This window comes from Xiphophorus maculatus, chromosome 5 (genome assembly GCF_002775205.1).
Source record: "Xiphophorus maculatus strain JP 163 A chromosome 5, X_maculatus-5.0-male, whole genome shotgun sequence".
NCBI classification, from domain to species: Eukaryota; Metazoa; Chordata; class Actinopteri; order Cyprinodontiformes; family Poeciliidae; genus Xiphophorus; species Xiphophorus maculatus.
Window position 1 is genome coordinate 8,972,531 of NC_036447.1, and position 16,921 is coordinate 8,989,451.

The 16,921-nt window shown below is 37.5% G+C and overlaps 1 protein-coding gene across 2 annotated transcripts in view; it reads right to left on the reverse strand.

Annotated features, from left to right (window-relative positions):
- Positions 1-1,054: 1,054 nt before the first annotated feature.
- The window catches only part of LOC102232182 (alpha-1,6-mannosylglycoprotein 6-beta-N-acetylglucosaminyltransferase B-like), a 117,564-nt gene continuing 101,697 nt past the window's right edge, over positions 1,055-16,921 (reverse strand). The window contains exons 10-18 of one of the 2 annotated variants that reach the window (XM_023333074.1): positions 16,220-16,353; positions 14,533-14,663; positions 13,253-13,258; positions 10,047-10,202; positions 9,760-9,906; positions 9,361-9,477; positions 5,891-5,965; positions 4,366-4,649; positions 1,055-1,958 (exon numbers count right to left, since the gene is read on the reverse strand). In XM_023333074.1, coding sequence (XP_023188842.1) covers positions 1,760-1,958; positions 4,366-4,649; positions 5,891-5,965; positions 9,361-9,477; positions 9,760-9,906; positions 10,047-10,202; positions 13,253-13,258; positions 14,533-14,663; positions 16,220-16,353 — 1,249 coding nt within the window. In that variant the 3' untranslated portion in view covers positions 1,055-1,759. Of the gene's footprint in view, positions 1,959-4,365; positions 4,650-5,890; positions 5,966-9,360; positions 9,478-9,759; positions 9,907-10,046; positions 10,206-13,252; positions 13,259-14,532; positions 14,664-16,219; positions 16,354-16,921 lie in introns of both variants that reach the window. The other variant, XM_014476137.2, reaches the window with a different exon arrangement.

The window sequence follows — 16,921 nt, forward strand, 5'->3', positions numbered from 1 at the left end:
AAAGGTATTTTGACAATGATATGTCAAAATGTTAATATAAAATATCAATAATGTAGATTATTATCTAACAATAATTAGGTAACTTTAATTATTGTTGATTAGAGTTAGTATTAAGCTGTATTTCCCATCAAATATAACCTTTACCATTAAACAGTGCATAGGTTAGCTTTTAAATAAGAGATCCTATTAGTATTCTACTGACCTGGGCTTTTTCTGCAGAAAGTTTGCGTGGTTTTCTCTTGCATGCGTGAGTGTGCCTCCTGGTGCTCCGTCTTCCTCCCACAGTCCACAAACATGGCTGTTAGGTCAATCGATTACTATAAATTGCCCTTAGGTCTGTGCATGTGTGTGTGTGTGTGTTTGTATGGTTGTTTGTCCTGTGAATCTCCTTGCTGCCCTGTGCCTTGCAGTATTATAGCCTTACACAGTAGCATTATTGGGCAACTTTGCTTTTTTAAAATTTAGCCAACCTATGAAAAAAAACGATCCTCAAGTAACAAGAGCAGAGGTGTTCTTGTGTTATGTTGTGGATTTAAGAACTAAAAACTTTCTTACCTGAATAAAATCTCCCTTTAGTGAAACTGACTTTTTTCCAGACATTTTATAATAAACCTGATGGATTTTGTAAAGAAAGTCCACATTTGGTGAAACAGTGAGATCTTATCCTGTTTTATATTTGTTATAGAATTAGAAATTGTGTCTCAAGGCCATATTATATATAATGCTGCCTTTGAAGGATGGCGAAGGCACCATTATATATTGTAGCCTTGTATAACAGTTCCCTGGTGAAGACAAAAACTCAAAGCATGAATCCTAAAGACTCAGATTGCACATTAATGGAATGAAGAAGATCAGTTGTTGATGTTTTTTCAATTTCTGTTTCTTTTTTTCAAGGTGTAAAACTAGTTATCCACAGCTACTGTATTTGTAGTTAGTATAAAACCTAATTGTGCATTATTTATGATTCAAACTCATAAAAAAAAACAAATGAAAACAGTGATTATCATTTAATCATTCACAAATCTTTAATGAATACGATACATGTTTGTTTTGATGCCTCTAAGGTTTAAATCCCTGTGCAGACCTTTCTGTGAACTCTGGATGTTTTCCTTGTGCGTGTTTGGATTTTAAAGAGAAAAGTGAGGAATGCAAGCAATATAAACCACTTCAAAACTTTGAACCGTTCTGATTTTTTTAATCTTTATTTATGATTTTTTCCACCACAAAGGCCAAAGACCTTCTTAAAAATCCAGCTGAGAGATATGAAGGCTTATTTATTGAAAAATAATCTTGTGAGCTGCCCTGTGTGTTTGTCCTTTCTTCTCAGAGAGAATAATCGCTGATGCTGCCTCAGAATGAGGGCGCAGTCTGAAAAATATCCATCAGTGCAAGAAGGGTCGAACAGAAAGAGAGACAAGCTGTGCGTCCATCATCCTCTGTCTGAGCGCGGCGTGGAGGTTGGATACTGACCTGAGGTTGCCATCTCCATGACAACTCCATCATGGAGTGAGACCGTACTCCCAATATTATGGAGGTGAAGCTTCAGAATAAAATATTTGATGTGTCTTCACTGTGCAGGTAATGTGAAAGTTTACTGGCTTGACGCTTTGCCTTTCAGTGTGATTGCTATCAGTAGCCTCCTGCAGCGACCGCGGTCCTCATACAAACGATTCATTAAACTATCCAGCAGCAGTTCAAGGTCAAGCTCTTTAGCTTCCGTCTTAAATCCAAGTCTTTTGTTTTTGTGTTGCTCCCATCATTATATGCAGTCTCTGCAAAGAGCCACCTGCCCTCGAAGGAAGTCCCTGCAGGGGCAAAGGCGTCTGTATTTAGGAGAGTGGCCCGCGCAGCTGAACAGTAAAGGCTCCCTCTGAAGACTGCACTCCCGACGCATCACGGAGAATGCCGGGAGGATGTGGTTGATCTCCGAGTCCACCACCTCACACTGCACCTCCAACCTGAGGGGTAAAACACAAGAGTACACGTCTGAAGACGGGATGAAGCTACAAGTGGGAGTGGCTGTAATTAAAAAAATAAAAAATAAAATTTGATTATACTGTTTAATGAATCAAATCTCTGCCTTTCCTGTGTAAATGTAATAGAAAGTCAAGTTGGGCTTATAATTATTATGGGTGAAAAGCAAACGAGTGAGAAAAATGTACCTTAATCACACATTTTTTCCAGGAAAGGCCATGGGTGTCAACAGGTGCCTTGTTTCTTAAACACACTTCTGACTTGATTGTTTGAAAAATATGTGTTGTTTATTTCTAGTGAAAACATAGAACAATAGCTATAAGTGTCTTACAAGTTAAATGAAAACATAAAATTTATTTATTTTGATCTTACAAGTTCAAAAAGTGGTCAAAAAATCTCCCGTCGTCACACAGGAGATTCGACAAACAAAATAAAAACTCTCCACCACGTCCCCTGATGTGTTCCTAATCTCTTAAATTAATGTTTAAAATGGTTTAAAAGTTACCAAAACTTTTTCAAATATAAAAGTCAATTACAGATTTTGGTTCCAAACTAAGTTAAGTATATTGCAACTGCCTAAAGAAAAACTAAAGTGATAGAAGTTATTATTTGCATAAATTTAGCTTAAATCGCCACAAAAACAACATTGTAGTATTCAACAACAACATAATTCTTTCCTGTTTTTCTAATATTGTTCATCTGTACTTTGAAATAAAAGTTTATTTTATTTAGAGAGAATTTAAAAAAATTACTCACTATTATCACATTACAAATGCAAAGGAACGACAATACTGAGGAGGAGGAAATTAACCGAGCGACAAGAATGAAGAGCAGAGCAGAAACAAACAGGAGTGGCACCGCGAGACAAGGTAAACAAACACTAAGGAGCATGAAAGATTCCCAGAAAGCCGAGGAACAGAGCTTCTGTCTGGAGGGAGATGTTAGAAGAGAGTCACACTCCACAAACTGAGTGTCGAGTTTTCGATCCCCTTCAGAAAAAATCTTAAAAACTTTTATATTTGTTTACTAAAATGATTCTGAGCCGACATGCGACTGTTGAATTTCAGATCCTTCACTCACTCAGACTCTGCTTCCCAGCTACAATCAAAGCTTTATGGATGATCAAGAATTGTTTGCTTCAAACTGAGTCATTTCACATTTCTTGCTGATACCGTTTTCTGATTTGAAAGTAAATTCAATTTAGTAAAACCAAAAGCCAAGTGTATGCTTTAAAATTAAGCTCAGAGTCAAGTCAAAAGTCATAGATTTAATCAGCATTGGTGCTGTGATTGTGGGGTCCTGGCCTCACTTATAGGTTTTATCATAAAATTTACTGCAATTTTTTCTTAATGTTTTTATAGTAACCCAACAAGAGTTTCTTCAGAACAGCCTCAAAATTATAATTTTATTTAGTTAAAAAGCTGTTAGAATGTTTCTGACAACAGTCAGATTTGTTTCTAAAGTTGACTCAACATTCTTAAATAAACTCACGTCTTGCTCATTATTAAGATATGCTCATAACAGTTTGTTGACGTCATAGGCTAACACTAGAACGTTTTTTTTTAAATGACTTATTGATTATTCAACACCTAAAGCATTTCCACATGATGGTGTGCTCACAACTCTTACAGAAATTATTGTCACCTTGCTTTGCCCTTTGTATTTTTTAATACAATCCATGCAGATGGACAGGAAGCAGCAGCAGCCAAATCAGTCTTTGATTCACTGTGAGCCTCATCTAATGAGTGAAAAACACTTAAAAAAACAGATTCCTGAGACTGAAAAAGTAATGTGCATGACTTTAGATGTAGTTGTACTATGTGCACATGTATACAGAATTGATCATCATAATGATGATCGATTCTGATCTGAACAAAATGAACAAAATGTGGCCAAAAATAACAAGTTCTCACTAACATCAAACCATAAAGAAGATAATAGACAGGTTAAAGATTTTAAGGGTTTAGTAAGAGACATTTACCCCTTGTAGACTATTAATTTGTCTTAAATCACCGATGTGGAATATGCTTTTATTGGAAGAACTTTGCTGCAATTTAGCGGTCAGAATTCTGCCCCAAATGGCTTATTTTCTTTCAATAAATACTAAATACCCAACTTTAAATCTATTTTATGTACAACAAACATCATATCTGAGTAGTTTAGAGTCTTTTTAAAAAAAAAAAAAATAAATAAATAATACAACTGTAAATCAATTCAAAGACTAACAGAATGTGTTGATCTGGACTCCGATCGGAAACATGAAATTTGATTGGGACATAAAAATGCTACTGACTTAAAGAGGATAAATGCAGTTTTGATAGTTTTGTGCTTTAAACAGTTTTGAGTTTCTGTGTTTCAGTGTAATGCCTCCATTCCTGTCGTTTTGCCTACCCCCGCAGAGCCTCCTTGTTGTTGATGAAGTGGAAGTGAGCGGGTTCGCAGATGAAGCCAGCTGACTGGCAGGCCTCAACACAAGACTGGCCCTCCTGAGACACAAGCAGTCGGAGAGAGCTGAGAGGAGGCCAAGCCGTGGGAGCTGTCATGTTGGACGCCCAGCCAAGGGCCGTGGAGTTGGGCAGGGGCACAAACAGAGGTCTGATTACCCGGCTGCCACTGGCTGATCCCCGTCTGGAGAAATTGGCTGGAATGAATGGAGGCTCTAGCACACAGAAGTCCTAGAAAAAAAGAGAAAGAATCAAATTAGTTTGTGCAGCGGTTGTGGTGTGAAACTCCAAACTGGTAGAAGAAGACCTTATATAAGTGATTTACTGTCTCTACAAGACTGGCTTATTCCTCTGTTGAGCCAGAAAATGCTTTTCTCCTCAGTGATACAGGCCTTTTGTGTGCTGCATTATAGCTTATGCTACTCTAACATAACAGTTATGGTTACATCTAGGACATTAACAGCATGATTTGCTGCAAGCTGCTGTTTCCCACCTTGAAAAGCATTATTTATTATCACTACACATAATGAACTGAGGATTAGAGAAGAAGGAGCAGATGCAGACCTCGGCATAAACTGCCCCGAGGAACATTAACGTGAAGTTGATTACTAATGCCCCTGAAGGGTCCAGACTCATTAAATCTGTTAAACACAACCATCACCATTTACACAACTTGTAAAAGGTTACACATTTACTTGTAAAAACAAATTTATGTTTCTTTTCAAAGAAATGTCCATTTGACGAATCTCAGTGAGATGAAAGGAAAACAACATTTGGCTGAACAGATGTTTCAACCTGTCCTATCAGGTGTGACAAATATATGCTTGTACAATGCTTTGCAAATGTATTCACAGCTTTTAAACCTTTTCAAATGTTGTCCAGTTACAATTGTGGCTAGGGGTTAAGTTTGATTAGTTAATTACATCAATTTTAACATGTTAAAAGTTTGACCACAATCCCTGTTTCTTTAAAATCAAACTTTCTGAGCGGAGCATTTGTATTTCTGTTTCTTGTATTTCTGTAAATCTGACGTACAAGTGACGACAAACCCGCTTCACATGGCCGACTGCGAGTTAGTTTCTGTTTCAAAATACGATCGGTTGGGACGATGGAAAAGACTATTATTGTCCAAGTTGTCCAAAAAGATTGGAGTTGGTCTATTACTGAAGCATAAAATACCATCTTAATGAAAAACATGCTGCTGCAAGACGTGTTATAAACGTTAAAGATGTTCTAGTTGAGCTCATATGTCTCAATAGTTCAGCAGCAAAAAGGGTTTTTGAATTGAAATAAAGAGGGTTATCAAAATACGGTTAGATTCAATTAACTTGATCAAAAATTTTGATCTAGTCCCACCATCACTTATAATGTAAGGTGATAAAGATAGAAGAATTATTTTGTAAAAGTGAATGTTTTGCATGCTTTGCTAGTAAGCTTATTGTATGTGCATACAGAGGCTCAGTGGATCTTACCTGATTCTGTAAGTAAGCGTGAACTCTCTCCAGCATGCCCTCACAAGTGTACTCATAAGGCAAGTAGGGCTCAACCTGGAAACGGCAAGCAAATGCATCCAACCAGGAGGTTATTTTTGTGACATTTTGCCAACATTAACATATACTTTTGTTTTGATTTTCATTGTTCACACTAATTGCTGCAAATTGCCTCTTCTTGTTAATTTCAGCAGATGAATGTTTCTATTGTCAGGTTCTGCAAAGCCTAATCACAGTGTGTCACTGCGTTGAAATTCATTATGCTTTATTTGCATACCAATAGATCATCCCATGCTGTGAAATACAAGTTTTATAACTAACACACACTTTTGACTGGCCTAATTAGCTGTGTGCTTGAAAGACTATGTATCACTTGTGTTTCTTTTTATGTCTAACACACGCTGACAGACTGGCACAAAGCTGGATGAATGTAAAACAGCCAAAACTGCAAAATTATGTTGATTAAGCTGGATCTTAGAGATATTTTTAAGCCTGCATTATGGATGAAAGTATTCGAGCACCATCCACAAAAAGACAAAGACATTATTGCTCAAAATATTCCTCTGAAAGTGCAATAAAAATGTACTGCTTAGAGCCAAATGGGGAACCAATGAATCAATGAAATGCCTCTCAGTCAGTTTACTGGTACTGCAGGGACAGAAAAATTATCAAAAACGTGTGAAAAGCAAAAAAGCAAAAAAAAAACGTACACAGAAAGACAGAAAGAAGGACATAACAGACACAAAGATGGAAAGAAAAACAATTGACAGAATGACCGATAAAAAGAGAGACGAAATGATAAAAAGTAAAAAAGATAAAATGAAAGACAAAAGAGAAAAAAAAGAGAAAACCACACAGAAAATCAGAAAGAAACAAGAACGGAAAAAGGAAAGAAAGAATTGAAAAAGAAAGAAAGGAAGGAAAGAAAGAAAAGGATTTATAGGAATATAAGAATTTGTCGGCCAGCCAGAGATTGCTTTGTCCTGCCTGACTGAGCATGAACCTCTACATCTCACAGTGTGTGTGTGTGAGCTTATGTGCTCGTCTTCACGTTAATGGCTTTAATGTGTAGGTAAGGCCGTGTGTCAGCTGTGTGTGTGCGTGCGTGTGGGGGCGTGTGTACGGGGATATTATCTGAATGTGGGTGTGTTTGCTGAGGCGTTGTGCCTCCACTGAAGGGTGAAGTGGTCCATCAGCTCTTTCTCAGAGGAGATGGAGACAGCGCCGTCAGCCAGTGCTGCAGAACTCAAGCTTGTCTGACAACTCAGACAAGATGGAGCAGTGGGATCATCCACACACACACACACACACACACACACCCTGGCATGCTAGATCATAGATGTCACTTTTTGTTTAATTTCCATGCCGGGGTGATCTAGTCTGCTGATTTTACAAAATGGTTAAAGGGGCATGCAGACAGCTGTCTTCCTGTTGTTTCGCTTCATGCAGGATGGACTGGCTGGTTTGGATTACTACTATACGATTGTATGTCAGTGGAGAGAATACATTATTGTGAAAAAAGACAATAGATGTGCCTATCTGTGCATTAAAATGGGTTCTGTGGAATTAATGGTTGCACCGCCAGAATTCCACCACATCACAATAAATGAGTTCAGGAGGACTGGGAGAAAGCAGTACTGAGTTTTCAGTTGTTTTTAAGTTGCTTAAGCTGCTCAGAAAAAAATTGTGTTTGGGTGAAACTAACTAGCTATCCACAAAGGAAGTGCAGGAAGTGGACTGAACTGAGCAGAACCTAATAAAGGACAAGTGAAGCAACGATAAAGTCCAAGAATAAAGATTTAGTAATATCAGAAGAAAGTCATAACATTATAACTTTATTCTTGTACAAGGTTATTCTCTTAGTATTTTATTAGTCCGTCATAATAACTAAAAATGTTATTACTAAAGAAGAAATCATGTGGTGACCGAAAGGGGACAATTTTCAGCCAAATTAATGATCAAACAGTTAGAAATGAAAAATCCAAGTTTTTCTGATCGATGAAAACATCAGACATAAGGACTTTCAGAAAACACTCAATCAGAATATTTCACGTGTTTGTAGGATCTCAGTTTAGGAAGACAGCTTAACTACACAAACTGTATTATTTGTGCCATTATTGCTGCGAACAGATGTCCTAATATCACCATCTAATTTCATTAACACCGTTTGAAACAGCAAGTGGTGTTTGTGAACGCCTCACGATCTCCAACCACCTTTGATTGGCACCATCAGCACAGCAGAAAGTCAGCACAACACTTACAGAAGGATTCATTAACACTGGAAACTGATAATTAAGAGCTGAGATAGCAATGGTATATATAGATTCTGCGGAAACATCAGGTGTAAGCGCGTCGAGGGATGGGCATTGACCGCCTCAAATTCTGCCATGGATGAAATATAAAAAGCAACAGCAGAATAAGAGACAGTGATAATAGTTTGTTTTGCTCTGATGTTGATCCATTATTTTAGCAAAATAATCAAATCAGAAGTGAAACTTAATAAATGTAAGTGTTTTGAATGAGGTTTTCATAACATTTTCTGTGGTTTTTGGTCTCTAAGAATAAGCAGCCTCCAGCTTTTGGCCTGACTCAAAGCTCAAAGCAAGAAACAATTTATTGATGCTGGACACAAATAAACAAGCAGATGTATCAGCGTAGCATTGGAACCTGCTGGGTGATCACAGATTGATTGATTACAACAGTATAAAACTGTAAGTCTTTTGTTAAGGTGATTTTGTGTGCAAGACATTTTTATTCACTGTTCCTTAAGTTCATACCGGTTTTCAGTTTTAATGAGAGCCAAAAGCTTTTGAGAATCCCCAAACTCAATTTCCATCTCTGTTCATTTTCCCATTTCTTTCTATTTTTGTTCCCATCCTCTGCGCTTGTGTTTGTGCTTTCTAGAAAGATTTAATCTACCCAGCTGACTCCTTAATTAACCTTTCTGCTGCTCCTGGCAGTCGCTGGCATTCTCTTATTCTTTATCAGCTCTGCATTTCTCGCACTCTGTAATAGCCATCTGCTTCCTACACGCAGAAATAAATAAGGCTCTGGAGAACCCCAGGGTTGTAAAGCTTGGCTGCTGTTGTGTCAAAGTTTAGGAACCATTAAACAAAGTTTAAAGGAGCCAGATGAGGCCTTGTGCTTTACTTGCAGGCTTTCAAGAGAAAAAATGAAGCAATTTTTATATTACTTTGAACACCAACTCTAACATCACAGAGTAAAAATGTGCCATTTCATTATTATCTGGGCAAAAATGTATTTTAAAGTTATATAATAGGATGTTTGTCCAGCAGATATTTCTATTAAATATCAGAGCTGATCTTGCTGAGTGTGAAGATGAAAGCAGTCATGTTCAAACTTTTAAAAAACATTTCTGACCCCCCGAGATGGAAAGGGATTTAAAAGTTTTTATATTTTTTCTTTCTCGTCTTTGGTGAGTCTGACAGTACCTTGGTCCTCATGATTTCCTTGATAGCAGAATCGAACTCGAGGGAGTTGTTGTAGTCGACTGTCATGACGTACGGTCTGCCTATGTACTCCTCTGCATACGGGTGCTGGGAGAAAACCTTCGGGAAATGCAGACGTTGTGTTAAACATTTTAATTTACCTTATCTATAACTTGTGATCACGAGAAAAGCTGTCCAGGACGTTCTTTGTAAATACATTGAAAAAACAACATTTTGCAATAAATATACAGAGCATATTTGAAGTTCTCACAGCTGACGGGTAAAATACAACTTGCAAGCAGATATTTGAAATGATCTGATGAAAAAAGAAGGATTTTAAGTTATAGCCCGGAAAAATCCTAACTTCTATCTGAAAGGAAGAGTAAAGCCTAATGAAGTTACCTCTCTAGATGTAGGTTTTCCTCTGAAAAACTCGTGATTCAGTGAACTGTGGGGGGGCTGGAACTTAGGCTGCAGGAAAATGCAACCATTGGCTATTGCTTCAAGAGGGGCGGGACCTTCGTACGGAAACCCAAAACCAATAAAGAGCTGGAAAAGAACAACAACATTATATAACCCAAGAACAACAACTGCATCTACATCTAAGGTTTGTGAATTAATAGAAAGGTTGTGACAGGTGAGAATTAATTAAATCATTTATCGACGTCACAGTCACTCCAGTCGCTTGCCTTGGCCTTACGGAGAAGCTGCTGCAGCTCGTGTTGGGGCAACAGACCGTGGTTCTTCACGAAGGCCGGGACCTCCGGCGGTCTCTGGGTCTCATAGTACACTGTCCCGTGAACCTCCATGTACTTATGAAGAATTTCCAGGAAACTGTCTTTGCCCTGCTGGACGAAAGACAGGAAACAAAGACAGGAGACATCAGGGATTAGAGATGAAGGCAGGAGGCTGGATGAAAAGAGAAAAAAAACACCTCTGAGGACAGTATGATTAAAGAGTTTGAGAGCAAGTAAACTGTCCTGAGTCAGTTTTCTTTAATCTTTGTGGAAGCTGTCACCGTGTGTCAGCTTCTGTCTGGATATGTCTGCTTCTCTCCACATCTAACACTATATTTATTCTCTAGATACATCTTAAAGAAGACGTTACTGTGATGTGGAGGTAACTTGTGTTCACATGATCATATTTACTGATCCAGCAGAGAGAGAAAAACCCAGATTTTTCCAATGAAGAGCAACTTTCCTTTTTTGAGTGACACAGACACATTCAGTAAAAGCTTTCACCTGGTTCGGACTCAATTTCTTTCATGAGATTTCTATTTGTATAATTAAACTTCATTAAAACTGGGAGTCATTTTCATAATTTTTTATTCTTCCAAAGTTGTCAGACTGAGATTTTGTTACTGCAATAAAAGATTAACTAAATTTAAACATGTCCTATCGCAGTTAATATCAATAAGTAGGGTTTTTAACAAAGCCTGAATTAGTTTGCAGAAATCGTCCGATTAATATCTGATATTTTATCATGTTCTGCTCACCACCAGAAGTGCACACATCCCTACTTATCAGTCCAAAGAAAAAAATTAAATATGGTCTGTGTCTGAACACCAGAATGAGACACTTTAAAAGCATCAATTAAATACAGAACCTACAACAACCAGCAGCAGTCAGCTAACCAAAAGGTAACCACAAAAATGGAGTGCAACCCAGACCATTAAATTGATCTGCCAGCTGGTATTAAGCAGCTTACTATATCCCTCTTTTGTGTGGCACATCCCCTCCTCTCCTCCACAGCGAAGTAACTGGAGGCTGTAGTGATCAATAGTTTCCTCTGTGAGGATTTTCCCAGCCAATTAGGAGATTTGCTCAAGCGCCAAGTGCTGCAGACAATAGCAATGAACTTGGTAGTGAAACAGAGGCATGTAAGGGTGCAGATTTCTTAACTTCACAAAACATTTCTCTCCCTAAGTGTGTGCATGCGAGTATGAATTAGGAAAGGGACGACTACTGAGTAAGTCCAAATAAACTGGTGTTTGTCCCTCATGTTCTAAATCTATTCCTTAAGATGGAGCTTCAGGAAGTAGCCTGAAGGACTTTGACCTGTTTAGTTGAGATAGTAGGGCATGTTAGACAGGTAGAAAAATGTAAACTTGATGTTTAAGAGATCACCAGAAGACACATGTCTCATCTGAATACAATTTAGTAAAGTCACCTGACCTGACATGCATGTGTTTTAGACAGTGCAAGTGGAAAACCTATGCATGCACAGGAAGAAATAGCAAATAAAGCAAACTTAACCTCAAAACTCTTTTTATTCAAGGCAATAATGCTTGTCCCACTATCATTGTGCAGTGTAAAAAAAAGATACATTATGTAGTTTTTGAAAATGTGATTTATCTCAACTCAGTACGATGATAATGATCAACAAACTTGCACCTCTTTTGAAAAACTGGTTTTATCATCATTCACCTTCTGCCAGACAATAAAAAGATTAGAATTTTAAATAATACCAAGTCTTACTGTGACTGAATAATCCACTTAATTATACACAGCTAAGTATTTCTAACTTGTTTTTGCTCAGCATTAATATTTTATAGTTGATTATTTTCAGTCTGCGACAGACTGGCGACCTCTCCAGGGCGACCCCGCCTCTCGCCCAAAACATTCGCTGGAGATCGACACCAGCACCTCCTGACCCAACTAGGGACAAGGGTGTTAGAAAATGGATGGATGGTTTATTTTCTGAAGCAGAAAAGAACAAGTGCAGGACAGAGGGAAGGTATGACAGAAATGGAGTAACAGGTGAGAAATATATTTATAGTCACACAGTTCGGCAGATTAAACCATATTCTGAGCAAATATTTTCTGTTTTCTGTTGTAATTACCTATAATTACCTGTGCTTGACATTTAAGTCCTTTGCAATAGTTCTCACAACAGTATTAACAACAACAAAGTTCAACGGTTTTTGTTGGGACTTCATATAGTAAACCAAGAAAAATTTGTGCATAATTGTGAGCCAGAACCAAAATCAAATATAGTTTTCAAAGTTTTTTTTTTTTTTTTACAAAAATCTAAAAGGTGTTCAGGATGGTGAAACTCCATTCTAATCTCTACTTATTTTCAGGCCCTTGCAGATTTTCTTTCAGGCAGGAATAGACCCTACTTAGTTTAATCCATCTCTTTATTAACTCCTCCTTTCCTGTCGCTGCTGAAGAGACGCATCATCACAAGATGCGGCTGCCAACACCATGTTGCTCTGCAGGGCTGAGTGACAAACAGAGTTAGTTTTTGGGATGAACTAAGAATGCTGGCAACACTGCAGGATTTCAGTGTCGGCCATTTGGTACATCATGATGTGACACCATGGTACAGCGAACTCAAAATGTTACTCAAAGATCATAAAAATTATGTGCCCACTAAAAATAGCGATGTTAACAGATTTTGGCAGTCAGTGTCATTGATAGCATTGATGAAATGGAGCCATAATTTGTATTGGAAGCTGTGTTTATTTTTATTTGTTCAGCATTTTGCACATTGATCAAAAATATAAACATTTGCTGTAGTTTTCTTTCAACAACAGCTTTCTCCTTGCCACTCTTCCAAACCTTACAGCTGTTTTGTTACTCCAACCTGAGCTGTGGATCACTGCAGCTCCTCAAGAGTCAACATGGGCATCTTGCCTGTTTCTCTGGATAATGATGCAATTTTCCTGGTTGTTAGTTTAAGTAGATTTGTCAGGTGTCAATTTAATTTATTAATGAGGGAACTTCTGAGACCAACTAATTGTCAGAGTAGAATTGGATGGATAATGATGTGAGTCACACTTCTCAGGTTTATATCTTCAAAAAACTTTGATTTCACAAATATAGGCTACATAGTGTTGATAAATTATATATAGCATTACAAAAAAGAAGATAAAAGAAAACACTTGGCTTACCTGAAGCTAATCAGCATCCAGTCAGATTCAACAGTCCACAGCAGAGGATAGAACAAAATAGAAGAAAATAAATTCAGAAAATATTTGCAGCTAAAAAAAAAGGATGGAGCTAAAAATAATGAAATAAATGCTTTCTTCGACACACTCACAGGTAAAGCATTGTACATTTTCAGGACCTTATGATCTTTTTTATGAACAGATATGTTGGAAAAACAGAAGACTGACAGACAGGAGGCAGTAAACAACATCTTTATAATTATTTTAAGAATGAAGGCACCGCGGTGCTCCGTCTACTTAATGTGGATGAAGAAGCAGGCAGCTTCTCAGAGGAAAACTGTCTGTAAATTAAAGATGCACACTTAAGCATATAAAAGCCCCATGAAGCTGAACTGTAATGGCACTAACAGTGGGATGTGCAAAATGCTGTCAACGTTTCCTTGTCATAACACAGCAGGAGGCAAGTTGCAGTACTGCGTACTAGTACTTAATAAATATGTTACTTGTGGAAAAAATAATCCATTAAAATGATCTTCTCATTTACTATGTAGTATAAACAGTGGGTATTTCTTACGATATAACATATGTCTTAAAAAAATTATTAGTTAAAGGCAAACTATTGAACTTCAGTAAAAGTTACTGTTTTGGCCAGCAAGTACATTCAGAAAATGTTTTCCATTTCAAGTCTCTCATTTAATTTGTTTCAAAAGTACCTCCAGCTGTGGAGGAAAATGGAAAACCTGCAGAGTCATTTCAGGTAATGAACTATTCACTTATTTAAATTAAAATCCCTGGATGCCACAGATAAACATATTTATGATTCACATCCCAATTGACAGCCAGAGGTGACTCTGTTCAGATGCTTGTTGGCACAAATATTGAATTAATAAAACACGTGCCAACAACTCAATGCATTTAAGAATCTGGTAAAGAAAACAAACACAAAATCAACATTGAAGTTTGGAAGTGGCAACATCATGGTGAAGCTGCACCAGATGGTTGTGAACAATCTTAATTTTTTGAATCCAGTAACTGTCTTGCCTCTAGGATGATTATATAATCAAATTAATTTAATTATTGATAAGTTCCAACTGCTGGTACCACCAGGGTCTAACCCATCCTATGACACTATGCATGATGCCTGATTATACAGCATTTTAATCAAAGGACGTTAGATGACTGTGCAGAATATAAATGGCAATCACAAGTAAAGAGTAAATAGACCCTGCTGAAGCAAAAAAAGCAAACAAAAAAACAACAAAACTTTATTTTGTGTATAGTACCTTCCACATGCTGGCTTCTTTCCCATAGACCACAGCCATGTTGTTGACTTTGTTCTGCTGGATGCTCCTCTTCTCTGTCTCGTTCAGCTCCTCCGAAACGAAGCCCATGAAGGAGTTGTCTGGTGTGTGGGCTGAATGTGTGCGAGTGTATGTGTGAAGATAGTGAAAGTAGCAGAGTGGTGAGAAAAGTGAAAAGAATGCAGGAACAGATAAAAAAGGAAAAAAGTTTTATTTAAAGAGAGAGAATAAGAAGGATGCAAGGAAAATTCACTCTATCCTTTTGCACTTTGGCTCATTGGTTCAGTGACTGTGAGTATCGCCTAAGTATTATAAATTGTGTCTGTCACACAGCCAGCTGTGGTTGGGTATGGCAAAGTCTATCACAGAGATTTATATAGTAAAATATACATGCTAAGTACATTTATGTGTTTTGTTCAGTGAGTTCAAGCAATTTGACATGATAAAAACAAACTGCACATATAATCCTCTGCTACTGACTTCTTTTTTTAAACCAAGTGCTTATTATTCCTCCCTTTGCAGAGCATTTTCAAGTATTGAAGAACAGTAATAAAAGCAGCGCCGCCACGCTCTCATAACTATGAAGGTTGAGTCACTCATTATAGCTTTGGCCAGTGTGGAACGTGGGTGTCTACAATATGCTGTATATTGTCGATATAATGATCCTGCTGCTGAGCGCCAGTGATACAAGGCTGCTGACAGCTGAATGTGAAAGCATGGGACAGTTAAGTAGTCAATGTCTCAGCCGGGAAGTGAGGAGACAGACGGCTCGGAGGGAGGATCAGACCTATTGTGCAGCTCATAAGAGGAAAAAGAAAGAGACGAGAACAGGTACAGCTTAAAGGGACGCTGTGCTGAAAATAGAAATGTGAAGCACATTCTTCAAATGAAAGTGAACAACCAGCAAAACCTGTCAAAAGAAGTGAAAAGACTAGTTTGAAGTCATTTCAGGTTGCTAGAAAGACATTTTTGACGGTTGTGTGCAAACACCTATGGGTGTTTAATGCCATAAAGAGCAAATTCCTAATATGAGACAATATTTTAATGATGTGTTGTAATCAGCTCTTTAAAAAGGGAAATATTTGAAAGTGAGGCAAAGCAATGTGATTTATTTTCACCAACAGGCCAATTCAAAGTCCTTTAAATGATTAAAATGAATATAGTACGACAAATAAACAAAAACATTAAATAGCAAAATAAAAGAAAGCAATGGCAGTATTAAAACAGACTCCATTTTATGATATTCCAGTTGTTCTTAACCAAAGTCTCGATTTAAATGAACTCAGAGTTTGAGCTGTTTTCCAGTTTTCTGGAACTTTGTTCCACATTAGAGCTGCATAAGAACATGTTTGGTTCTGGTTCTTGAATGCACAATAGAACTGAACCAGAAGACCTGAGAGGTCTGCAAGTTTGACACGACGACAACAGAGTTTTAATGTATTTTGGTGGTAAGCCATTCAGTGACTCATAAACTAACAAAAGTATATTCTCTCAGCTACGTCTGGGAAATAACGTCTGATAAGAGGAATGAGTTTACAATTAGAATCCGATTGAATGCTATGACAGATAGAAAATTCTTAAAGAAAGCTGCAGTGAGATATTGAGACAACAGGAAAGTAAGGCAAATGTAAAAAGTGATTAAAACTTAGGAAAGACAGTATAATCTTACGGAACATGGTCATATACTGCCGGGCGTTTAGGTTCCAGTAGCCCCAGTTGGTCCGATAGCCATGCAGGGTTGCGTATTCTTCATGGTTGTAGGCTGGCTCTGTCCCAAATGTGTCAATAACTCTGATGTGGCATCTGTGGAGGAACAGCACAATACAGTAACACACAAATTGAGTTTAGCTACCAAGCTTCAAAACATCTTATTGGGATTTTATGGGACACCAAAAAATATTTAAAAATAATGTAACAAGCATTTGTAGTGAAAGTGAAATTTGCAGCCACTGTGTAGGATTCATCTGGGTAAAGTGGGTCTTGATCCACTGACTACGACCTCAAGAATTTTTTGACTGAATTTTGTTTGTCAGTCCTCTGAAGCTGTGGTTTTTCCTGCTGCTAGAACAGCTTTTCCTAACACACTTTCTGAAACAGTAAATTTTGGGCGTAAATTGCAAGAAAGTGTTTGAAATAGTTTACTCTATTTGTGATGAATCTAAATGAGTTCCACATTTTAAAATGAGTGAAAAAAATAGACATGTTCACATCTTGGGCTCTAATGTTCAAGCTTAGAATATCTCAAGCTTCCGTGGATGCGAGTAGAAAACTGCTGCTTGGTTCCTTCTCCTTTTTTCATCATCTAACAGAATCACTCACTTTTTAAAATTACTTGATCAACAGAAACACTTTTATTTCATTAAAATATAAA